The sequence below is a fragment of the Rattus norvegicus genome, chromosome 2 (assembly GCF_021556685.1).
Source record: "Rattus norvegicus strain SHRSP/BbbUtx chromosome 2, alternate assembly SHRSP_T2T, whole genome shotgun sequence".
NCBI lineage: Eukaryota > Metazoa > Chordata > Mammalia > Rodentia > Muridae > Rattus > Rattus norvegicus.
Genome location: NC_141535.1, coordinates 149,659,651 through 149,686,534, shown reverse-complemented (window position 1 = coordinate 149,686,534; position 26,884 = coordinate 149,659,651). Strand labels below are relative to the sequence as shown.

Here is a 26,884-nt window from a genome sequence, read left to right as displayed (position 1 = left end):
TACAGGAGGTTACCTCTTATATAAAAGGCATGAATCCCAGGGAGGGTGTAAGGGGGTTGCACTCTCCACCCCCATTGATACAGGACATCCCTAGATACCAAATTCTCAGCACAAAGGAGACATATTGTCCTGGATGGTCAAGCAGTGGAGGCTGCAAAGACAAAGACAGATAGCAAGCAGGGGCAGCAATAATCGCAGCAGCAGCAAGCAGGAAAGCAGATTTTTTTTCACGAGTGGATTTTAAGGAGGAAAAAGGGGAAGTTGGTGCTAGGGTGATTTGGTAAGTCCTGATTGGACATATTATCCAAATAAAAATTTTTGAGTGTTGGACCTTGGGTGTTTTGTTTCAGGGTTGAGTCAGTGGCCCAATAAAGGAATGTAAAGCTAGCCTTGGGGACTAGTTTTAGGAATGTAATCTAATGTTTCTTTTGTAAGGAGAAGGGTAAAAGGCGAAACCTATTGGTAGACTGTTTGCCATGCTTGGGCCTGCTAGAGCCCTTCAGAGGGTAGAACTCCAATGCTTCCCCTCCTGAAATCACCATCAAAGATTTCTACAGATGAACTTGGGGAATGTAGATGTTAAGGTCACAGCATATGTCTGAGACTGGAATACTTCAACCAGGGCTCCATCGCAATTTGTGGCTAAATTCTCTGTGCTGAAGGCAGAAGGAATCGAGTAAAAGGTGTTTGTTTGTTTGTTTTTTTATTTATTTTGAGGCTGATCTTGGTTGTTACTTTGACATACCTGGGAACCTCAACCAAGGAACTGCCTTTATCAGACTGGCATTTTCTTGATTGTTAATTGATGTAGGGCCTAGCCTGTGTAGGTAGGTAGTGTCACCCATAGGCCCTGAGCTTTTTTTAATAAGGCTCTCTAGCTGAGCAGAAGCAAGCCAGTAAGGAACATTCTTCTGTGGTCTCTGCTTAAGTTCCTGTCTCCCGCTTTCTGCATTGGTTTCTCTCCATGACTATATAGAGTGTAAGCTCAAATAAAATAAAACCTTTCTTCCACAAGTTGTTTTTGGCCAGTGTTTAATCACAGCAAAAAAGAAACAGGCTAGAGCATTTCAAATTTTATGTTGAAAGATTTAGCATCAGTTTCAGCTGATTTTATTGTTAGAACAGAGTCACTGAATTAGTCAGTATATTAGCTGTAATCATTGTGAATTTGTAGGACATATCCCATATACATAGGCCCACATAGGCACACAGTTTGTTTTTTTTTGTTTGTTTGTTTTAATTTATTATTTTGCATAGGATTTCATTATGTACCCCTAGGCTGACCTCGAACACAGTATCCTCCAGACTCAACATTCAAGTGCTGAGATTACAGGCAGAGAATCTCTTCCTGGCTACAGGACGTGTTTGAAACCTTCACATTGTGTAACTGCCTTGTCCCTTATGGCCTATGGAGGTTAGAAACTTGCGTTTGGAATCTGAAGATAGAATTGAAGGTTGCGTTTCTGCCTTTTCCTGGCAGCATAAACAAATCAGTCTAATAGCATGTTCTCTTCTTTGGGGTGGTAGAAGGAGATAACAGTACCTGTCTCAGAAGATTAATAGGGAGTGGATGAGAAGGCTGCATGAGGACCTGCTTTGCTCACTATAAACATCTTAGGGTTTCCTTACTCTTTTACAACCTTCTTCCTTGAATCAGCAATGAGCATAGTGTGCAAAATCTGATAATAACAAATAAAACCACAAAATTGAATTAGCAAGGGAAAATAAGCATGAATATAGATAGGGTCTTTTTTTTTTTTTAATTCGCTTTACGTCCCCATCACTGCCCCTCCTCCTCCCAGTGCCCGCTTCACACAAGCTCCCTCCCACCCCTCTTTCTTTCTTCCCCGAGAGGGTGGAACCCCTGCCCCTCCCCCACCGCTCCGTATCTCCCCCACTCTGGCACATCAAGTCTCTTCAGAGCTAGGCAAATCCTCTCCCCCTGAGGCCAGACAAGGCAGCCCTTCCTGTTAGTGAAACGAAATCCACAGGCAGGCTTTAGGGACAGCCAGTTGTTGGAGGACCCACATGAAGACAAGTGGCATGCATATCTGCTACATATGTGCAGGGGGCCTAGGTCCAGCCCGCATAGGCTCTTTGGTTGGTGGTTTAGTCCCTGGAGCCCCCAAGGGTTCAGATTAGTTGACTCTGTCTTCCTGTAGCGTTCCCATCCCCTCTGGGGTCCATAATCCTTCCCACAACTCTTCCATAAAATTCTCCAAGCTTCATTCAGTGTTTGGCTGTGGGTCTCATCATCTGTTTCAGTCAGCAGCTCGGTGGAGCCTCTCAGAAGACAGCCGTGCTAGGCTTCTGTCTACAAGAGTAAAGGTGCCAGGGATTGGTGCTTGCCCATGGGATGGGTGTCAAGTTGGTTCAGCCATTGGTTGGCCACTCCCTCCATCTCTGCTCCATTTTGGGTCAAAAGTTTTGTGGGTGGGTTGGAGTCCTTATCTCTCCATTGGGGATGGTCTTCTTTTTAATTCCATGTACATTAGCACCTTTGTACTATAAGTGACATGAACACCTTTTGTAAGTCAGGGATACTACTGTTAATTATTAAAAAATATTTTCTTGGAAAAGGTAGTGCCCTCAATAATATAGAGGACTTCAATATTAGGTATTTAGGTAAAATGCTGGAATGGTGAATATTAAAGTTAATTATTCTAGGAGAGATATGCAATGAGGAAAAAGGATACTAAAACAGGAAAGAAACCGGGTGGATTTCAGTTCTGCAGTTTTGAAAAAAAAATATCATGTTTAGTTGTTTTGTACTAACGTACCTGTGTGGCTGGTTATTAAATTCAGGGTACTACACTCTTTTAAGCACATGTTTCACTTATAAGTCACACTGCATTATTTCTATATCTAAAAATACTTGGGAAAGGGGCATCTTTATAGCATGAAATGTTGGCTCTGGGGGACAACATCATTCTAAGCTGGCAGGGATGAAGTAAAATGAGGGGGAGGGCATCAGGCTTGAGTGGAGCAGCAAGTAGGCTGAACTTAGATAAGGTCCCCTGTGTGGAAGCTTAAGGAGAAACTTACCAAAGCTCCTGGAGCCTCCACTAGCTGTCCCAGTGACAGACAACACTGTGATGACTTACCTTTTTCACCAAGCCACTTGCTCGGTCCTGGGGTACATTTACAAACCTCTAGACTGTTACAATAGGGCAGATGACAAAACTGTTTCCCACCTGTGGGTTTTCCTTCTTGCCAGCCTTGCTTTTTTCCCCCCTTTTATTCTGTTGCTGTTATTGTTTTCTAACTTTGTTATGTGACCAGAAAGGAGGCTGGAATTCTGAAAAGTCACTAGGCAAATCTTGTGAACAAAGGGGGCCTTGTCCAGGGTCACGCACACTGGATTTGCAGTTTAATTCATCAGCTCAGATCTCTGCTTTTCAAGTGTTTGGTCTCTGCAGAGACAGGAGTCTCTGGGGGTTCTGTGAGAGCATTGTGCTGGAGGCCTGGCCAGCTCTGGTTACATCTGTAAGCCTGGATGGATCCAAGGATTAGGGCCCCTAAATAAATAGCTGCAATGAAGGAACAGAAGGCAAACACACTTTGTTATGGTTTGGCCTATCTGCACCCACTTGAACTTTGCAATAATTTCTAACATTTTGTGAGTTGGTTACATAACCCACCCAACAGAAAATTCAGGAGTTGAGAATGAGAGCTCACCTGCTAGTGAAACCTATGGAAATCTATCTATCAGGATTGACTGGTTTGGTCCTGATGAAATCCAAGTGCAGCCTGGAGCACAAAAACCAGTCCTGAAACATGCTTAATGGTAGCTTTATTTCCTCAGCAGAAAGCAGTAACCGAGTCCAGAATGGTGCTGTTGGAAAAAGTTACTGTTTTAGCATGGGAAAAAAATAGCATTCAGGTTCTTGGAACTTTTGTGGGAAATTTGTTATGGGCTAGAGGAGTCTTGGTCCAAATTGTAGCTCCGTGTGTTGTCCCTAATGCCAGGCAACACGGGCCATTGTGCTGCCTGTGTGAGCGTGTGGCTGCCGCTTTCTTCATTCCTGTCTCATTCTGTCTCTCCTGACAGGGTAACTTCATTTTGATGCTGTGCCAGAGATCCTCCGGCAATGAGCTACTGGAACGGCGAGAAGAGGAACTGTGTGCAGTACCGCAGGCATTTTCTAGTAGACAACCGTGTGTTTCATGGTGAGCTCTTGTATTTATGTAGCTGGGACTCTGCTTTTGAAAGTCCTTTTATTGTACTGTTCTGGATGCAAGTATGGTCTAATTGTGGGGTTGAGCCAAGAGCTTGAGATTACTTGCTCATGGTTAATTATCTTAAAATTCCACTAGACCGTGACCCGAGGTTTTCAGCGGTGAGAACTTCCTCAACAGCAGTGGTGTACTTCCTTCCTGCCTCTCAGCCTTTCTTCTCATGTTGACTCCACTAATGTACCTTTCCAATGTTTGGAACTCTTTGGGGGCCGGGCTTATACGAAGTGTTCAGTCAATATTTGAAGCTCACTGTTCAGTGCTTCTTACCAAAAAGGTGTGTGCTTTCTAAATTCAAATGTTAAAGTGTGCTGATGTCCATCTGCTCTAGTAACTCATTAAAAGGAAGTCCACTCACTTACATTGGTGTCCTTTGGGGTTTCAAGACTTCACTGGTGTATCAGACCACAAGAAAACAGAACAGAGAACCTTGCTACATTTCAGAATATCTGGTGGGTGGATTACCGTAGCTGAGCAGAGAGTGATCAATACTAGTCATTTTCATGACAAATAGTAATTATCTTAAACCATTGCCTTTAACCCAGGCGATAGTTTCTTGTTTAGTATCTCATAAGCTTTGTCCATTCCGCTATCAGGATCGCCATGGGAGTAATTTATATTGTGAGCCAATACTTTCTGGGTCACTGGAATTTGGAATTGCCCAGGAGATACAGAGGGAGGTAGAGAGAGGTTTCATGAGAGGGGTGATGTTTCATTAAACACACTCCCATTTATCCTCAGCTTTTGACTTTGGGGTTCATCCTTCATTTTGGTGACCGATTTAATGTGTATCATTCCTTTAAACTTAAGTCTGGCTTCAGCAGTTGCTTTCCTCTGAAGCTCACCCAAGAGTGCTGTTGGGTGCTTCATGCATACACTCATGTTTTCAGTTGTACAGTGTTTTCTGTTTAGACTTATTTGTCTCAGGAGACAGAGTGTTACTGTACTGTTGAAATGCTGCAGTTTATTGCCATTTTCCTTATTGTAAATGTCTTCATCCAGATAGCTAAAACTACAGTTATGACTCGAATAAGGTTCTGATATGTTTTTATAGTTATATTTCAGTTAGCATGTTACTATATTTTGGTTTATAGCAGTCATTTTTCTTGTATTTCAAGGAAGGGATTGTTTTGCCTCACAGCTTGAAGGCACAGCCCATCTCTGGGGGAAGCATGGTGTCAAGTGTTTTAACTATGGAGGCCAGAGCATGAGGACACTAGTCACACTACTTCTACATCAAGAAGTAGAGATGAGTGCTTGTGCCCAGCTCCTTTTCTCCTTTCCCCCATTTTATTCATTATGGAGCTTCAAAATCCACTGTTAGGGTGAAGCTTTCCTCCCCAGTAAACTCTCTGGAAGTTTTTCTCACAGACACACCGGAAGGTATGTCTCCTAGGTGAGTCTGAAGAGTCAAGCTGACAATGGCAGTTAATTGTCACGAGGAACACTATGTCCAGGGCCTAATAGTGAGCACTGCTCTCTAGAGCCCTTTGGGAGTCTTTGTAATTGTTCATCCCAGTTTTTGGATAAAGGAACTAAAGCTAGAAGGTTTGAGTGGAGATTTGGTATTCAAACTCTGATCTTCAGGACGCCACAATCCCAGTGTTTCTGTCCTAGTCTGTCTATCATTCCATCCTGAGAGATGAGTTCTCGGCAAGTACTCTACCACTCAGCTATACCCCTGGGCCTTGAGAAGTCGGAATACCATTCAAGAGTCCTTGCTCTGTGACTAGCCAGTGGTGGATGAGCTTGAACAAATTAAGCAGTCTGTCAGGCATGCAATTTTCCCGTGACAAGAACTGTGAACTTACTGAGGTGGGGGCAGTGAATTCAGTGAGCATGTTGGTTTGTTTCCTGATAAAGGGAGTGTGAAATAAGCATACTGGTCTTCATAGATTTCAAAGTTTTTTCCTAGTATCTTAGATGCCTTCGAACTATTTCTGAGAGTTAACAATTTTTACATTTTTGTGAATGACTTTTCACCAAACACAAGCTACACAAGGGGGCAGTGTCGCACTTGAAATGTGAATCAACTACTTTTCACAGTTCAAGAATTACTTCTCAAAGGGTTTAGAGATATTAAATCCTCTCAAGATTAAGAGACTCAAAGCCGGTTAGAACCATGATACTGTTCATTTGTAATGCAACTAGGAGCTTTAAGAGTTGATTTCAGATACGGCCAGTCATCATACTGGATTTCTTTGCCTGAAGAGATTTAGTGATTGAGGACTGAAAGATATCCTGTTCGTTAGTCTGAGGGAACTCAGCACTTGGCTAAGGTAGGAGCAGTGAACTTACCAAGTGTGTGGGTCTGTGTCAGGACTCAGCACCTGTGAGGTAGGAACAGTGAAATTATTGAGGTAGGGACAGTGAATTCAGTGAGCATGCCGGTCTGTTTCATCGTCAGAGAGGGCTAAGAATAATATTTTGGGGATTCCATACATAGTATTGAGAGGGGGGGAGGGGAGAGAGAGAGAGAGAGAGAGAGAGAGAGAGAGAGAGAGAGAGAGAGAGAGAGAGAACATGCGGTGAAGAAATGTTTATTTGGAGGGAGGGGCTTCTAGAGCAGGTATGCTTCCTAATCAACTTTTACTTACCAATTTGACTTCTTTATGTTGCTGACAGTTCTTATATAACCAGGTAAACTATGATAAAAAGAGAAAACCCTTTATATCACAAACTGGAAAGGATTGTTCCACACATATGATAGCCTTTTGAAATATGCCCATTTGAATGAGCAAATGTCTTAACATTTATTTTTCCACAAAGACTTGAGCAGTGTGCCCAGGAGGTAATAACTACATTAAAATGGGGCCTTTGCACATGAAGATTCTGAATAAAAGTTAGAAATGTAACATCTGTCTTCATAAAGCCCACCCTACACACATTTTCTGGTTAGAATGGCAAAATATTCTCATTGGAGTTGATTTAGAATAATTGCAGGCCAAATCATAGAGACTATTTAATTCAACAACTTGCTTTGCTCTGAATTGTTATCAGTTTGCTGATGAACTTTTATCAACTTGACACAAACTGGAGTCACCTTGGGAAGAGGAAACCTCAAGTGAGGTTACTTTCATTAGACTGGCTTGTGGGCCTGTCTGTAGGGCTTTTTTTTTTTTTTGTATGATATGGGAGGGTGCAGCCTACTCTAGGCTGTCCCGATCCTGGACAAGCATATGTCAAGTAGCTGAGCAGGCCAGTTTTCCACATGGTTTCCACATGGTTTTCCGATTCATGGTTTCGGCTTCCAAGGCTCCCGTATTGAGTTCCTGCCTTGGCTTCCCTCTGTGGTGGATTGTACCATTGGAAGTATGAGCCAAGAGAAACCCTTCTGACCCCAAGTTGCTCTTGGGCATGGTGTTTATCACACAACAGAAACCGAATGAGAACTCTGTGCCTTCGTCTTTGTAACACTGTTGGTGCAGGAATGGGAAAAGCTGATTAGTTTTATGTTCAATTATAAGAGAAACTCTGTTAGGAATCCTACATTTTTTGTGTTTATCCTTTCTCTTTGTCCTCATTTCTATGTGAGAAATGACTGTGTGTGAGAGTATGACTGTGTGATATGAGTCTTCTTAGAGGCATTGGATCCCCTGCAGCTGGCGTGGAGGGCTCTTGAGAGCCACCCGAGATGGGTGCTTAGAAGAGAACTCTGGTCCTCTAGAAGAGCAGCATCAAGCTTAACTTCTGTGAACTATGCAACTCCATTTATTTGTACTGGTTTCTTCCCCCTAAGGTTCACCATAGGTGTTTACAAAGAAATAGTGTTTTCCAGACATGATGGGATTAATACAGGTGCAAATTCAGAGACCGACGGCAAACATTTAAGCCAGACAAAATCCCAGCATGGAGAATGTGCGAGGGGAGACAGATACAAAGTCTTAAGTCTCACCAGATGCTGTTTACAATTGGTACCTAGTTGGAAAGGGAAAATCAGTTTTTTCAGTAGAGTTACACATGATATCCCAACCATATCTCAAGGCAGAATCCATAGTCAAAAGGACTCTATTGTTTGTGTGTTTTATGATTTGTTTTAGTATATCTTTCTGTTTTTTCTTTCTCTTTTTAGTATGGAATAGAGTTTATTTAGAGCATGGGGAGGAAAATAGGGAAGGGAGGGGGGAGGGAGAGGAAAGAGAAAGAGAGTGAGCTCTTTCTGTTTTTATATTGATTTTTTTTTCTTTTACAGAAAACATGGTTAGGGAGGTGGGGAGGATCTAGGAAGAATTAGGAAAGGAGAAAGAATATGATCAAAATATATTATATGACTTCCCTCCCCAAAAGTAAAAAGAATTATCAGTAACATCAGTAGGTTTAAATAATACAAAAATAGCAAGGCTAAACTTAACAAGTATTAATAAGTACATGTTTCAGAACAGAAACCAAATAGAAACAGGAAGTAAATTTATATTACAGAGCTGGACTGATGTGGTCTACTGCATTGACCTTGGACATCGCGTAAATAAGGAAGATCCGTAGAGAAAAACAAGAACCTCGTGGAGACTGACTTTGGGGTCACATGTACTTTGACTCCTTTGCCTAGTAGATGTAGGGTGAGCTGAAGCTGTTCCCTAGCTTCCAATGAAAACACAGATATGGGACTGGAGAATGAACTGCCTCTGTAAACTCTAATGGAGGAACAGAGCTGTGACCGGGCTCAAGACACTAAGTGACTGACATTAACTGGCCAAGATACTAAGTGATTGACAGCGGAAGTGCTGAGTCCTAAATAGGACGAGTGCATCACCTCGAGCCTTGCAGAAGAGGTGGAGCGACTATGAGAGCCAGAAGATGAGGAGATGTGCAGCATAGGTATTGTTTACTAGCTCTGACATAATAGCCCTGCATTCATGAACTCACTGTAGCTGTGGGTATCTGCTCAACACCCACTCAAGGTTGGGTCTATCAGCAATCCGTCGTGGGTGGGGAAGAGGCTCATGAGATTCCATTGCTCCTAGAAGGACTGCTTTAGGTAATGCTTGTTAGAGAAGGGAGTGTCAAGTTCTTCCATAGTGTAACCACTTATAAATTGCCCTTACTTTGTAGTAATCTCACACACTTGCTGAGGCAGGAAATACTAATTAAAGTGTGGACCACAAACCAAAAGAAGACATGAAAGTAAGAGTTGAGAAGAAGAGAGAGGGAGAGGATTGAGGGAGGAGAGTGGAGGGTGAGAAGACTAAAACTCATTATGCAAATGTATAAAATTACCAAAAAATTTAAAAGGCAAAGGTAACACTTTTAAATGAGCACAAAATATACTTGTTCTATAATCTTTTCGAGAACATTCATGATAGTTTAGAGATACACAAAATTTTCAGTATACATATATACTTAAAATTTTTAAAGTTCATTCTTTCAGTTTTGCTTTTCTCCACAACCCATGTTCTATTGTAACTGGGTTATTGAGCATTCGTAACTTTGCATAGCATTCATGTGAATTGGGCTCCTGTTTTCCCAGTGTGCTTTGCCCCATCATACCATCACAGGCAGCCTCTTACTTTTTGGCTACTGTCTTATGGTTTTACTGCCATGAACAGACACCATGACCAAGGCAACTCTTCTAAGGACAACATTTAATTGGGGCTGGCTTACAGGTTCAGAGGTTTAGTCCATTATTAAGGTGGAATTGTGGCAGCGTCCAGTCAGGCATGGTGTAGGAGGAGCTGAGAGTTCTACATCTTCATCTGAAAGCTGCTATCAGAATACTGACTCTCAGGCAGCTAGGACACCCACAAGGCCATACCTCCCAACAGTGCGACCGCCTGGGGCAAGCATATACAAACCATCACAGCTACTTTTGGTTGAGGGTCCAACTCATTTTAAAATGTTAATTTGAAATGTGTTTAACAGGTCCACTCTAAGCTCTGGTTTGACTGTTGATGGTTGAAGGAAGGCAGATTCATTTGTCTTTGCCTCTCTCCTCAGAATATGAGGTCTTGGTCCTCCAGTTTGGTTCATGTACAAGAGATAGGGGAGCTGAGGTCTTTCAAATTGTACCTGATATCTGCTTGCATTTGATTGGTACTGAGTGATCAGGAACACCAGGTCTGAATATTTAGTTCCACTTTCAGCTCCTCTGTCACCAAGGGTCCATGAATTAGAGAACCCATAGTCTCCCTTCTACTTTTATCTCTTCTCTGTTGCCAATTCCATTTCTAGCACTTGGCTTCTCTTGCCTCTGAGGTACTAGGACAACTTGGATCTGTCCATTCTTATATCCCCATGTTTCCTCACTTGAGTCTTCCAGGGTTGTAAGAGATAGGTGGGCTATGGGGTGATGTTTTCCTCTCTGCAGACCTCTCCTTTTACTTTTAAGTGACTGCTATCCCTATCAACCTATCCATAAGGTGTCCCTAAGTCATCCTTCTATAGCACTTCCCCTGACTGACTCATGAGTGAGACATGCTCTTCAGCACACCATCTCTGCCACCCTGGACACCCAGGACAAGGGTCTCATTTTGAATGGCTCTTTCATATCTTCTGGCAGCTTGTGATTGTCTTTTAGTGTTTTAGATTAGGGTGACTTCATGTCCCTAAACACTGGCATTATTTACTGTGTCTGTTTCTTGTACTGTTGTGTACCTGCATTGATCAGAGCCAGGCAATGATCTGTCTATAAAAAATTTATGTTGAGGTGATTCAGCCTCTTTTATTTTTTTTTCAGGAATCTAATTCAGTGAAAGCTTTTGGCTGGGAAACCGAAGCCCTGTGATTTCCCGGTTGAGCTTTCTTTGACAAGGACAGTCACATTGTGTAGTAATACAGGGGATGAAAAGTCCCTGCTGAGTGCCTAGCAAAATGGCAAACCAAAGGTCTGGATGTGTGGGCAGCCTGGGTGGGAGAGAAGGTGCAGAGTTCACTTTTAATTATGTCAAATAAGTCTGTCATCTTCAAGAAAGATCCTTGGTTGGTCCTTTCCATTAGATTATCCATTTTTTCCCCTTTGAAGCCCATAGCCTTTTGGAGGTCATCAAAACAGAAAAGAGCTGTGATCCTTTCATCCATCTACACGTGGGAACCCCAATTTCCTAATTACTCAATTAGAAGGAAGAAATAGTGCGTTTAGTAAGTCGACTTCTCCAGACTTACAGTCTTCTCACATGTTAAGTGGTTACTAAGTGAGAATTATTTCCCTTTAGACCTGTGCTACACAATTAAGCCTTTATTCTTTAAGCTGCATTTCCATAATTATAATTAATTTTCCTCTGCTCTTTCATTTTCCCAATTGTCTTTCATACTCTGTGCCTAATATATGCAGAGATTGATAGAAAGATGAGACGTCTCTTCACCAGTGGACTCTGGGTCTTTCTAGAGTACCATAGTTATTTAATCTAGCTACACAAACAATCTGGAGTTTTTCCTTAGGTCACAGTAATAATTGTTAGCGATTGCATTTGTAATCATGGAAGTCTCTTATCTCTCATCTCTCAAAACAAAGATGGAAAACTGCAGTTTGTCCCTTTATAATGTGAAAATGAAAAGACATCTCAACAGGAATGTGATGTGTTTGTATTAGGGCTCATTCCTTTCAGCAAACATGTTTGTATTAATTACCAAATGTGAGCTGTGGGGTTCAAAGGGCTATCCAGATTGTCTTCATTTAAAGCCCCAAATGGGAAGTATTTAGTCTATGTTCATAACTATAGTTCTCATGTATATGCTGATCACATTACGGCGAGTGCATGCCAAGCTGAGTCCTTCTCCTGGCCTGCATACTGATCTGCCCAGCGCTTACCTGATGATCAAGATGATGTACTCCAACCCCGGGATGCACCAAGTCTTGAGAGCTTCCCCTGTCCTGATCTCCCTGTCTTAGCAACTCTGTCCCTCCCTTCATGTGCTTCGTCTTCATTGCTCTTTGTTCTTGCCTACACAGCCCCTTCTTCCTCTAGCCAGGTGTCTTTGTTTGCTTCTTTCTTTCTTTCTTTCTTTCTTTCTTTCTTTCTTTCTTTCTTTCTTTCTTTCTTTCTTTCTTTCTTTCTTCCTTTCTTCCTTTCTTCCTTTCTTCCTTTCTTCCTTTCTTCCTTTCTCTCTCTCTCTCTCTTTCCTTCTCTCCTCTCTCCTTCTCTCTCCTTCCATCCTTCCATCCTTTTCTCTTTCATGTTTATGTGTGTGTAGTATGCATGTGTGTGGGCATGCATGTATGTGTATGTGTACTAGCAGTTGACATGAGGTGCCTCTGTTGATTGCTCCCCACTTTAGCGACATATAGTCTCTAGCCACTCACTTGTCTGGAAGCCAGCTTGCCTTTGGGGAATCCCAAATGCTGGCATTTATGGCTGCCTGCTACCTCCACCATCTTCTAGGTGGATGCCAGGGATCCAACCTCTAGTCCCAACAAAATACAAAATGAAAATAGAATTTCATTTTATTTAACACCATCTGCTCTTCTGATCATATTTATGAACTATGTTGAGTTTAGTTTTTATCTTTATGCCATAGAATACTGGTTCTGTAACTGTAGCCCAACTTTTCTTCACTCAGAATTTTGCCAAGTGAAACCCAGGGGAAACCAATAAGCCATTCTCCTGACACAGAAGGAGAAAGTCTCTTCTCAGAATCCTAGTATACCTTATTATTTGCAAACGTTCAGTGGCTCCAAACGAACTTAGGCAAATTTATTTCTGTGAGAACTCTTGGGCTGTTCAAATTCATTTAATAATAATACTTCCTAGAGCTCCCATGTTGGTAATATAGGTATGCACTTCATTCAATTCTGAAACTAGAATTTTCTCTCATTAAAATGGTACTGTTAGTAAAGGCGCTTAACAGGGGTATTTTGCATGCCATTAAAATTCTCTGCAGTGTGAGTGTTAAATGAGCTTGTCTGTGGGGTAGTTCTGACTGCAGGCAGCACGGAACAGACCTTACCAAGACAAGGGCACGGGCTTCTCAGTGTCAGCACAAAGAAGGCCTGGTGAACATGCAGAGAGTCATTGAGCAGCATAGGGCTTCTTTAATAGTTAAGATAATGCACTGTTATGTTAGCCGTAGGAACAAGAAAAATCTTCCCACCTGTGCCTGTCATCTCAGAATCCCGAGCAACGTTGAGAGCACAGTCTCGACTTCCGGTCAGCAGGATCAATTTAAGAAATAGACCCTATCTGGGTGGAATACTTGTAGAATTTATGAAAACTTTGTTTCGTTTGGTAAACTTTGTTTTGTTTGGTACGAGAATGACATGTCAGAGCTCTTCATTTTTTTTATAAAGGATAGTGGCTTATGTCCAACTAAAAGGACATATTGTTTCGTGTCCTACTTTCCGGTGCCAACTTGAAATTGAACATCAGCGTCTATTAGCCAATGGCAGTTGTTTGGAATGGTGCCATTGCCAGGTTTCCCAGGTTGTTTTAGCAAAGCAGAAGCTTTTTTTCAGCCGAAGAGATTTGTAATTAATGCTTTGGCTAGTCAGGGTCATGGTCTGGAATCACCTGGGGAAGCAAAAACGAAAAAGCAAAAAGCAAAAAACAAAACCAAAAAGGTTCCTTGTTCCTCTAGCTTAGAGGTTCTGCTATTGCTAATATGTGGTATAGTTGGGTAAGTGGGAATGAGGACACCTTCAGAATCCGCAGGTTATCCTAGGGGATAGCTCATTCAGTTCTAGGCTGCATAAGTCAGGCCTAAGGCTATCAATGTATATTATCTTAATAGAGGTGTCTGTTTGTTTATTTACTATTTTTTTAAAGACAGTTTCTCTATGTAGCCCTGGCTGCCCTGGAGCTTTCTATATAGGCCAGGACAGCTTTGAAATCAGAGAGATTCCCCTGACTCTGTCTCCAGAGTGTTGGGAGTAAAGGGATGTGCTACCAGGCTCAGCACTCCCTAGTCTCTTCGCTGCAAATGAGATTTCAGGGTCTGGCCTGAAACTTGCTATGTAGACTAGGTTGACCTCACACTTGAAATGGATCTTGCTTTTTTCTGGAAATGAGAAGATTAAAGACATGTGATACCGTACTTGTTTTTTTTTTTTTTTTTTTCTTTACTGGTACTTTAATATTCCTCAGTCTTGTTCTTGATCCCTGGTATCCTCTTTGGCTTGGTTGAACCCGTGGAAGGTTTTGACTGTGCTTTTCATTTCATGCATTGACTTTAATTTTGTTTTTTGGTTTTTTTTTCTTTCTTTTTTTTTTTTTTTTGAAGCTGGGGACCGAACCCAGGGCCTTGCGCTTGCTAGGCAAGCGCTCTACCACTGAGCTAAATCCCCAACCCCAATTTTGTTTTTTAATCTCAAAGTCCTTGTTGATTTTTCTTTTATATTACTGTTTAATCTATGTTGCTGGTTTCATTGTTCATCTCTCTGAGTTTCTTCTCTGTTTTGTTGATATCCCTATCTATGTCTGGGATTGAATGCATCTGTCCATATTCTCTTTGTGGTAATTGATCATTGTACGGCTGTAGGTATGGATATGTTTGTAGTAGATGTTGGCTGTCTCTCATTGATTTCCACTTTATTTCCCAAGGCAAGGTCTCTCATTGAACCTGGAAACCACCAATTCTAGCTTGTCTAGCTGAGCAGCGTTTGTCTGAGATGACCTGTCTCTGACTCCTGAGCTCTAGGATTGCAGAAAGTTACCATACTCTTTCGGCATTTACATGTGATCTACAGGTCTGAACTGGTCTTCATGGTCTGTGGCAAGCACTTTGCTCATCAACCATTCCCCAGGTCATTCATCATTAAAATTTTTATGTTTTAAGGTTTATTTATTTTTATCTTATATGTATGGGTGTTTTGCTTGCATATATATTTCTGTGTACCACATCCAGGCCTGGTGCCCTTTGTGGCCAGAAGAGGGCCTCATCTTTTTTAGAACTGGAGTTACAGACAGTTGTGGGTTGCTATATAGGTGGTGGGAACCAAATTTGGGTCCTCTGGAAGAGCAACAAGTGCTCTTAATCACCGAGCCATCATCTATCCCATAGTATTATTATTATTATTATTATTATTATTATTATTATTATTATTTGTGTGTGTGTGTGTGTGTGTGTGTGTGTGTGTGTGTGTGTGTGTACACTTGCAGGTGAGCATGCCATGCTACATATGTGGAGAACCAAGGAAAGCCCTTTGGAGTAGGTGCCTTCCTTCCACCTTTACATGGGTTCTGGGTTCTTAGATGACCAAGTTTGAATAGCAAGGACCTTTATTGACTGAACCATTCATCTGCCTCCTGTTGATCATTTTTATTAGTAAACTTTTGAACTCTTCATCCAGTGTTGTTCCTGTTTGAACGTTGTAGTTGAAGAGTTATGGTCTTTTGGGAGAATCTTCTTGCACTGCCTTTTGTATGTTATGTGTGTCTGTGTTATGAATTACACATGCATTTAGACATCTCTCTGGATTGTATTCTGGGATCTTCTTATCAAAGTGCTCATTCTTGAGGGTTCAGTCCTGAACCCTCATTCAGGAAAACAAAGAGTTGTGATAACAGCAATGTCAAACTGCGTAAGATACAGAAACAGGCTTAAAATCAGTTAAAGCCTACTCATATCACCAATGATCAGGAAACAGAAAACAACAGTGCAGATACAGAATGTGCTGCAAAGTTAAAAATTTACTTGGAATAAATATGGAAATATTGACGTAAAGGGGACCAGGAAAAGGAGGAAAGTAGGGGAGAGGAGTAGGAATGGGGCTAAGGGTAAAGAAGGGGAGTCAGGAAGGTTATGGTAAAAAAGAGAGTGAACAAGAGGTCAGAAAATGCCCCCAAATGAGCAAAATCAAAACTGCATAAATGCCAGAAGAGAAATAAAAACTAAAAGATCAAGTCATAAAATGTATGGTAGAAAGAAAAAGTAAAAATGGGAGTGGGAGAAAGGAAAGCAAAGAAATGATCCTGCAATAATACCCAAACTGGATAAACATAATTTGATAAGAATGTGAAAGAGAATAAAAATAAAAACACGAAAAGTTAAAGATGACGATAAAGTAACAATAATGCTAAAAGTGTAGCAAAAAGAAAAAAAGGGGACAGACATGGAGCAAAAAGGAAAGATGAAATATTCATCTTTTTCCAAGGTCCTTGAAACCTGGAATCTGTTGAGACTGTGGGGCAAGGCTGTCTTTGGGTCCTGCTGACTCTTGTCTTTCACATGGTTTATGGTAGGGCTGATTCTGGGTGATGCCTCTTAGCGCTGCCTTTACTTTTGTTTCTCTTCGTTGTCTACCAGAGGCCTCCTTTGGCTTTACCTATTAGCCATGCAGTCTATGTGTTGGGCAGATTCACTTACCCTCATGAGATTCCCAGTTTTTCCACTAAAGTGGCTGATATTTTAGCTAGGGCTGCCTCTTAAGTACTGGAAAGTGGGAAGCAACCACAGTATTTAGATGGTTGCAGGCAGAAGACCGTCCTTCAGCATTGCACTTCAGCTCTCTCTGGCTCCCTAGCAATGAATAGCAGATAGCAGACTCCAGAATTTTATCTACCTACTGAACCCAGGCTATCAAACTCCAGTGACAATCTCCGTTGATGAGATTGGCTCCAGGTCACTGGGGGTAAGGGTATGTGGTGAGTATCATTCAATCTAGTAGGATTCAGTTAATTCTAAAAGCCAACAAGCTGCCATCCCAATCCACCTGGCCTTCATGATCCAAGCTAAGTATTATGGTAGGCTACGTGGTGGGTTTTCAGTAGGATGAATTGTGCAGGCCTTTGCATTTTCAGACTCTTAGAAATGACTTTTTTTTTTTATTAACTTGAGTATTTCTTATATACATTTCAAGTGTTATTCCCTTTCCCGGTTTCTGGGCAAACATCCCCCTAATCCCTCCCCCTCCCCTCCTTTATGGGTGTTCCCCTCCCCATCCTTCCCCCATTGCCGCCCTCCCCCCAACAATCTAGTTCACTGGGGGTTCAGTCTTAGCAGGACCAAGGGCTTCCCCTTCCACTGGTGATCTTATTAGAATATTCATTGCTACCTATGAGGTCAGAATCCAGGGTCAGTCCATGTATAGTCCTTAGGTAGTGGCTTAGTCCCTGGAAGCTCTGGAAATGACTTCTTTATAGAACTAGAATATAGACACACACACACACACACACACACACACACACACATACACACACACATACACTTAACATCAAACTGTTTTAGATGATCTGCAGATGGCCAGGTGAGCAAGGAGTCTTGTTCATTCTAGGCCTGTGGGTCTGAGCACTGGCTCTGACTTATCCTTCACTGTAGTAGAATTCAATGCTATGGGCCGTCCTTACCTAGCAACGCTCAACAGCCCTCAGTCTTGTGTCTTTGCTAAGAAATGATAACAAACGGCATGGAGCAGGGCTCTGAATTTTACAAGTGGGGTAACATTATCCACTCAGCACTCAGATCTATAATGATTTCATTCTCTGCTATTTTACAATTTGGAGTGTTGACTATGAATTCAAGGGATCCCTAGAACAATCTATGTCTTAGGATAAGCATTTCAAAGTCACTGCTCTGTAAAACTACAGATGCACAACTTCTGAAGATGGCTCTTTGAATCAGGTCCTTTCTGTGTCTGTGAGGGCGAGTGTTCGGATCCTCCTGAGTTATGTCGGTCAGGGACAGATGGCTGCTTTTTCAGGGACAAACAGCTAGGGTCAATCTCTTTTGTTGGAATTTGTTTTTCCTTGAGCCTTGTGAATCCGTCTGTGAAATAATGCTTTTATGTCTCCTATTTTGGTCTTGTTATATTTCTAATTCCTTCTCCCTCTGCTATTTCCCTTAAATTATATAATTCTGTGCAGATACTTAATATTCACCAACTGTAGTCATCATGTCTCTGATACTAGCAACTTATAGTTCTTTCTTGGCTAGAGAATAAGTTCTGCATGTATCATAATGCTAAATTATTTCTAAATTATATTAATCTGAAGGGGTAAATGTTATTGGTTTTCTATTTTATAATCATTAGTATTCATGAAAATGCAATATTTTTCTCTTTTCTTCAAGGTCTTTAACAAAATTAGCTTTTGTAACCATTTTGTGCTAGTTGACTATCAATGCAGAAAACAAATGAAGCAGAAAATTAAAATACTTTTGATGTTTTAACTTTAATATTAGTCATCAATCTATACCTCAAAGCTACTCCTGTCATCGATCACTTTATTGCTTCAGAAAGTATTTCTTGGTGTCTTAAAAAGCAATCTTTTTTCATTTTATTGTTTATTTTATGTGTATGGGTGTTTTGCCTGCATGAGTTTGTACTATGTGGTGCTGCTGGGACTGGAGTCACAGATATGTATGTGCAGGGAATTGAACCCAGGTTCAAATGTACCTAAAGTTATCGCCAATAAATCCTTTGATTTTTGAAAATTTCTTCACCTAAATGGTTTATTTGTGTTTATTTATGTGTATTGCACATCTCTGTGTTACACACATATGTGTGTAGGTGACTGTGGAAGCCAAAAGACAAGGTTAGATCCCCTGGAGCTAGAGTTACAGATAGTTGTGAGCTGCCTAATGTTGGTCCTAGGAACTGAACTCAGTTCCCTAAGAGCAGTAAATGCTTTTAGTTGATGAGTTATCCCTCCCAAACCAAAGATTTTTATTTTTAAACTGCTCGAAGAAAACATATACAGGGGAAGGAAAACACCACATATATAATTTAATTTTTTGTTTTGAAAGGTTTTGTTTTTGTTTGTGAAATATTTTGTATTATGTAGCCCCGGCTGGCCTATAGCTCATAGCAGTCCTCTTACCTCAGCATTCTGAATGCTAGTACTATGTGTGTAAACCACCAAGCTGAGGAAAATAGTTATTACCTATTTTTTAAGTGTGTGTTCTTGCATGTGTATGCATGCGTATGTGTGTATTTGTGTGAGTGTGTGTCTCTCTTTCCACTTTTGTATGGGTATCAGGGATTGAACTCAGATTATCAGGCTTGTATTGCTGGTAGACAAGTGCCTTTTCCTGATAAACCTCAATCTTGCTCATCCAAGATTTTAGTTTTTGACTTGCCTGTTTATATAGAAGAAAAAACTCCAAATATGGAGTAAAGTTAAACTTTCTAAATCCTACCATGTTCTTAAGATTGGGAAAAGCCTTATATGAATGTGGCCTGGGTCCCATTCTCCTGTTGCCATCTTGAAGTTGTGTTCTAGGTGTGGGAGGAACCATGTTTTTGTTTTAGAATGGAACGGTAGATTATGTATGCAGTTCTGCATGCGTACTACATACTAAGCTAGGAACTTTACATGTGTTATTGTAGGCACTGTTTTGGATATGGAAACTGAAGCTTATGGCGATATAAAATAACTTGACTTACATTGTTGAGCTACTTGGTGGGACTGAATTCTTTCCAATTTCATATGCTCTGGCTTTGCCATCAATTCCAACAAGTCCATACCCATTAACGGTTTCATGCTGCTCAGTTGTTGCTGATTTAGTGCTGCCCAGGGGTTTCTCTGTCCCTTTGTGGTACCACAGGTCTCTATTAAAAACTCCTGGGCTGAGATATGAGTTAGAAATTTGCTTGGAAACTTCAATAAATGAGTCAGTTTGATTCAAACGCTATAGCTCCCTCTCCTCTTCTGTTGGACTTATGGAGAAAGGACTGACCTATGGTCCTTCTCTTATTTCCTCTACAAGCTGGAAAGATCCTCACCGTTGAGACCTGTTTTCATCCTTTGGAGTCTAGAACCTTCTTTATGCCAAGAATCTTCCTGAAAACCAAGGAAAAATATCTGGATCTGAGTTTTGGTGGATTTTTGGTATCTTGGGACTTTCTGGTCCCGATCACTCTTCTGAGTTGTCGGGGGCATAGGTCAACAGAGTAGTCACTATCCTGCATAGTTTTTATTGCTGCTGTGTCTTACCTTCCTGTCATGGTGTCATTAGAAAGAAGAGAAAATCAATCAAGACAGTTCTGAGAAAATAAAGTCAGGTGAAGTGCTGTGACCTGGAGGAGACGTGCAGCCACAAACATTGAAATGTGTAAAAACGCAGTGGCGAAGCTGCTGGATCAGTCACCATTTCAGCAATGGAGAGGTAGGCTTGTTTTCTTCTCGGAAGGGCAGTTTAGGTTAGGTACAATTTAGGTGCTGCACTGGAACTAGGAGCCCTGTGGCATACTGAAAATTATTACAAAAGGGTCAGTATGGTTTCTTTCTTTGTTTTTTCTTGCAGAGTGTAGTGGTAATTAGTTAACTGCTCTGTGCGCCTGATGGGTCTCATGCCCGCACCTGCCTGAGAGCTATCTGGATTAGTGAATGAAAGACTCATGTGCGCATGTGTACACACACACACACACACACACACACACACACACACACACACACACACACAGAGTTAATTTTAGTATGCCTTGACTAGTTTAATGGCTGGGCAGTTCTAATCCTCCTCTGCTTGCAAAGACTCCCTTCTGGTACTCCTTAATTAACATCTTTTAAAATCTGTTTCATCCCTGCTACCTCAAACACAGGGAAGTGGCCTGTGTGATTCTTCACTAAACCCTTCCTTTAAAGCTCACGTTTTGTTGTGATAGCACTTTTTCAAGGTGTCATGGACAAGGTTTTTGAAAAGAGTCACCCTTCCAGTCCTTTGTAAAGTTTGACCCTCTAAGTCAGCATAGAGCTTTGTAGTCTTAGAAGTCTAAGGTCAGCAGAAGGCCCTCAAGTTTGCTGGGGCTGTGGTGACCCAAATATTCTGAAGCGGCCTCAGAACTTGGACCTTCCTAGCTAGGTCTTGGTGCTGAGTGCCTTGGTGAGACTTAAAGAAACTTTGGTGTATGTTGATATTGTATTCAGTGAATCTGGTTGGCTTTGTCTCATTTCTTGGTTAGTTTTTTGAGACTGTGTCTCACCATGTAGCCCTGGATGGCCTATAATTGCTGTGGAGACCAGGCTGGCCTCAACCTCACAAGAGATCTGGCTGCCCTTTTGCCCCCTGATTAAAGCTAGGATTAAAGTATATGTAACACATTCAGCTTCTGGGGTGTTTCCATGCCCCTTGTATGCAGAAAAGCTGCATTGATGGAGATTGTTAAGGTTTGTTATGAATTTTCCAGGTCCCAGCAAAAGTTTCTGTGAGGTGATTAGATCATGATGCCACTCACATCACCTATGTAAGGGGACGGGGTCTAGTATCAGGAACTAAGTATTGGAGACTTCCACTGAAGCATACAGCTTATTCTAGACCTTTCTTTTTCCTTCTGGGCTGTCAGGAGGTGAGCAGCTTTCTCTCTGCTATATATCCTTCTACATGTTTCTCTCTTGTTGCAGGATTGGAAACAGTGGAGTCAGATGACCATGACATGTTTCTGCCCTTTAAGGTGTTTTTGTGTCACAGCAATGACAACCTAGTGTCTTTTGCCTTTCTTTCCTTCATGACAGATACTATGCTTGTATACCTCTTGCAGTCAGTCTGTATATGCAGTGTCCTGGATAAACATTACCAGACACTAGGAGGAAAAGGGGCTTCTGCATTCAGGGGAAAGTTGCATCTCAACTGCTGTTGGGGCAAGTTTAAAAATCTGCCTCCTGATGTTTTGAGAATCTAATTAAAGTTTTAGCTCTTAGGGAAGGTTTATTTTAATTTCTGTCACTGTCGGCAGCCATTAGAGATTCCCATGTGCCTACCTGTCTCTAGCTAATTTACACTCATAAGAATGGATGGGAGATACCTAAGCAGTGGTTGTTGATTTACAAATTCTGGCTATTTATTTATATCTCCATATGAGTTTGAAATGTCTGAATGCAAATAGAATTTTCACCTCTCTTGAGACACCACCAAATGCAATTCATTTTATGTGCATTTTGTGTTCTCACTAAATGTGAATTTTGGGTATCATCCAGAACCTGTGAGCAAAATCCTGCCTTAGGTCCCAGTTGCTTTCCTGGTTTGCTTGGGCTGAGTTTTACCTTGAATTATATTGATTGGCACCTTGATCAGTGCCCACAAGGAGCCTGTAAATTTTTATACTAACCTATAAATTTTAAAGTGCAACAGTCAATAAACATTTCAGAGAACAATGAAGACATCTTATTTTAAAGCCAAGAGTCTTGAAGGGGAGATCAATAAATCATCAATGAGATGTCACTTCAAAGAGGGCTGGGCTGAAGAGTGGTTTATCTCTGTCCAGCAGAATGTCGCAGAATTAAATACGGGTAATACTCAGCCTGTGTAGAGATTTAGGTACTTTGAAATGTGTTGTAGTTACTGTCTATTGGTGCAAGTCAGCTGTTTAGTGTGGGGGAAGTCCAAACTGGTTTCTTTGATGGGGATGAACGATGTGTATATAGGGTGTGCTCTGCCATTAGAAGGTATGCTTAGATTAGTACAGTGATGAAGAACAGTCGTCTAACAGGCCCTGCTTTTAGTTTTTCTCAGTGTGTGTACAGCAGTGTTGGGAGGAAATATGCACCCTTTCAGGTCTTTGCTTGGCTTTTGTGTAAGATGGACTTGTGAATGCTCAATATTTTAATTAGTCAAGAAGCATGATTGTGTCTGAGACATCTCAAGCTTTGGGATGCATCCAGTGTTCAAAGTTGTGGTTAGTTTAAACACTGAAGTCTGTTGCTTTTCTGCATGGAATTTCAAGTAGAATGATAATGATGATAATCTTACTATTCTAAAGTCTTTATGAATAAATTCTCACTGGAACATTTTGAAGTAGGATGTATTAGCCCACCAGTTGCACAAATTAAGAAGCCAAGAGCTTAAGTAATTTTCTGGTTCACACAGCAAGTTGGGGGCAGGATACATAGACCAAGACCGCTGAAATCTTCGCTGCTATTTTGTATAATAGTGTATATGGATGTATATTAGATTGAGTCTTGCAAGAAGGGAATTCTGATTATGAGCACCCAAATACTTTTCACCTTCCAATGAGACTCTTAAGAGCATTTAAGAATAGACGGTAGTGACATTTATAATCATCAACCCTTAGAGTTGTGGTGTTAGAGGCACTGGTGTAGTAGTCTGGACTGGATGGCCTTAATGGGAATGGAGCAGGGATTGGCTTTGTCCTGTACAAACTGGACATGGGGCTGCAGGGGACACAGGTGGGTAAGGTGGATTGGAGTTAGGAAGGAAAGATGGCATTAGCAAGAATTCCGAGAGTAATAGGATTAAAACTCAGGGTAGAGAGACCCAATTCAGTGTTTGAAAACATTGTGCAAATATGCAAATATGTCTAGCTATGTATCCAAAGATTAAACTTTCACACACACACACACACCACACACACACATACCCACACACACTCACACATACACAAACACATACACACACATACACATATACACACACACTCATACATACACACACACTCACACACTCACTCACACACACGTACACAAACACATACACACACACACTCATACACACACATACACACACACTCACACACACACATACACAAACACATACACACATACACACATAAACACACATACTCACACACACATACACACATACACACACACACACACACACACACATTCCAGGGAAAATTATACTGTAATAATAGATTGTTCATTAAAACCTGATTTCTTCTGACCTGTACTATTTACCTTGGGATTCCCCCCCAGCCCCCACAAAAGGCAGGGACATAGCTTCCACTGAATAAATGCTTTGAGCCTAGCCTCTTTCCTTCTAGGCTGGAAAAATTCCAGTCATTTCTGTGACCATTGCTATGGTTGTGTGGACTAAGGCAAAAAGCCATTACAATTTGAATAACTGTGCACTTGCCCAGATGGGAACAAAAGTGGCCTATGGTGCAGAAGATGGTATGCAGATTATTTCTTAATGGGAGTGTTTGGTTCTGAGAGAGTGGTGTTTGCTCCCAAGAGCATGCATGTAGTCTGTGTGTGTGCCTCTATGTGTCTCTGTGTATGCATGTTCCTTTTCTGCATTCAGCCTGCGTCACTCCTCTGGTAATCACTATCTCCCAGTGACCTCCGTAGGTGAGGAGAGTTTCTTTGATGGATAAAGACCTACAGTTCCCAGACATTAAATGTGCATAATGCCTTAAGGGCATTAAACACTGCACTCACTAAGCATGCACGTCTCATAGCCTAAGTAGCTACAGCGCCTGCATTCCCACAGTAGCGGCAGGCAGAGCAGATGCTTCCCGTGTGCTTCTCTGGCTGCGCTGTGCACTTTAGGACAAAGTTCTACCATCATCTCATGGATTTCCTGTCTCTCTATTGTAAAACCTGGACTGTGAAGATGTCATCGTGCCATCAGAGGCAGCATGAGCCAAGTGCTCGGGGCTGCTAAGGATTTCTTTGCCTTCTCCCCTCTTGGAGATGTGTATCAGAAACAGGCTTTGCCTTAGACAAACATTTTATTGCTTTGGCCAATAATGTGTTGCAATATTAAATTTAATGGCAGACCTTGAAGTATATAAAAACTTAAGTCCAGAAAAAGGTAAGACTCATGCTACTAATTTTAAGGTAAGTTAATAGCTCTGGTAAGAGGTGGCAAGCATTTCTTATTTTATTTCCCATTTAGTTAAAGATTTATTTGAATTGCTGATTGACATCTTTGAGATGCATATTTTAATCTTAATTGAAAAGGTGTTTTTGATTGGGTCGGGGTGGTTTTTCCTTGTAAATGTGTATTTGTGCAACGGTAGATGTGCTTGCTGTCAAACTGAAAATGCATCATTATCATAAAATGGGCTGTGAGAAAATAATCTGTAGTCTTGGGTTGTTGTCAAGAACTATAAATCAAGGACACAGACATGTTAACATTTCATGTGTTTGATACAAACTGTTGGTTTTGATTTAAGAATTGTCAAGTACTGTTCAGTTTGAATTATGATGAATAGTTATATTTCAACTTTCTACAGTAATATAGGGAGGTGATTTCTAATATGTGTCAATGAAAGATAGTCAGGCTAGAGAAAACATTCAGCTTTTTAAACTGAAGGGGCACGAGTGCTCAGCATAGATAAAATGGAGGCAGAATCCAAATATTGTGTTTGGAGAACCTGTCAGCCCCAGGAGCTTGAGGGAAAAATTCTAAAGTAGGAGTCAGACGTTTGAAATATACAGAGATTGTTCTTATATTGAAAGAAGTGCTACCGTCTGCTCAGACAGAACAAGTGACATGCCAAGAAACGTCTTCTAAGCCATCTTCAAGTTGATATTCATGTGTCATCCAGATTATTGAGGTGCGTAACTCAGATGTAACTTTGCCGACCGAGCCAGTGTTCCATTTGGGAGCCTGTCTGGAGGTTGCTGCTGGCCTATGGGAGTCACCTTAGCATGCTGTGCTCATACCGCCAGCCCTGGTGCTTGCTTTTTATTCAAAAAGATAAATCGCACCATCGTGGATTCCTTAGTATAACCTGACTTTTTCAAATCTGAAAAGGGATTCAGAAATAGAGTGGGGCTTGGTTTACTTGATGCTCCAGTCGTTGCTGTGATTCCCATGTAAAGTTGTGCATTCATGTGTTCAGTGACTCTCTTGTGTGCAGAGGGCATGAGTGACAGGCTTTGCGTAACATGCTGTTAAGATTCCATACTTTCTTACTGCCCTGGCGGTAATGAGAGTGACTTCTGCTCCTCCCACCACATGCTGTGATCTCTAAGATTGAAGTCCACGTAAACTCTAGTTCTTAAACATCACAGATTTTGGGTTATCGTTTCCAGTTATATAAACTTTGCAAGCTAATCTAAGGGTCATTTTGGGATAAATATTCTCACATATAGACAATCTTACTAATTTTTTTTAAATTAAGATTTTTGTTAAACTTATTTTAATGATTTGTCTCTGTTAGGTAAAAGATAAAAATAATAATAAAAAAAAAACCTTCACTGAATCTATCCTGTTTCAAAAATTTCTCTGTTGGTAGCGAGGCCACTTTTGAAGAACTATTTCTTATAAATCCCAGAGCAGCCTTAACAAGGACATCTTAAGTTATGCAGAGTATGTAACATTGATAGAGTCTGAATTCTCGTGAAATCTAAGTTGCTTTTGAAAACAGTGACATCAGAGCAAGTGGCTTTAGTTGACTGGGTTACAAAGTTGAGAGATGTTCACTCACAGGTGGAAACATCAAAGAGACCCTAAATTTTGGTGGAAGAGCTCCAGTTCTTAGGCTCTCTTATTAAGTGTGAAATGCATAGTTGTACATTTGTGTTTATAAGCATATTTATTTTATGTTTGTATATTTGGGTAAATATATTTGTATTTGTAGCATGTCTAGAAAACTATTGTTATATTAGTTTCGGATTTTGGTTTAAAGTACTAAATCTCCAAGCTGGAAAGTCATCTCAGTGATTTTTAAAATGGTGCAGAGAGAAGGTAGGGCTCCACTGTAATGTTAAATCAGAAATAAAGCGCATCTGAGGCGTGTTCAGCTTCTGTCTGTGAATTTAGACTTTTCTAACAAGATATCAGAGCGCCCCTTACCGCTGCAGAACAGTAAAGCGGATTAGGGTGCAACAACTCTAAAAATACTTGGAAAGTGGAAAAGGACTGTAGATGTGGAAGACAATATAATTAAAAATTAGGAAAATGGGCAACGGGTGAGATGAGGTGGTTCATTTGGCAAAGGAGCCTGCTGCTGAGCTTGACAACCTGCGTTTGACCTCCTCCCAATGGTGGAAGGAGAGAAACAAGTCCTAGAAGTTGTCCTTTGACTTCCACTCATGTACTGTGGCACACACATAGACATGTATGTGTGTGTGTGTGTGTGTGTGTGAGAGAGAGAGAG

General features: G+C 41.1%; 1 protein-coding gene across 10 annotated transcripts in view; it reads left to right on the top strand.

Moving 5' to 3' along the window:
• Plch1 (phospholipase C, eta 1) overlaps positions 1-26,884 on the top strand; it is a 230,211-nt gene that overhangs the window by 23,807 nt on the left and 179,520 nt on the right. For all 10 annotated transcript variants that reach the window (XM_087622850.1, XM_087622875.1, XM_087622831.1 and 7 more), the window contains exon 2: positions 4,052-4,170. In XM_087622850.1, coding sequence (XP_087478976.1) covers positions 4,092-4,170 — 79 coding nt within the window. In that variant the 5' untranslated portion in view covers positions 4,052-4,091. The remainder of the gene's footprint in view (positions 1-4,051; positions 4,171-26,884) is intronic.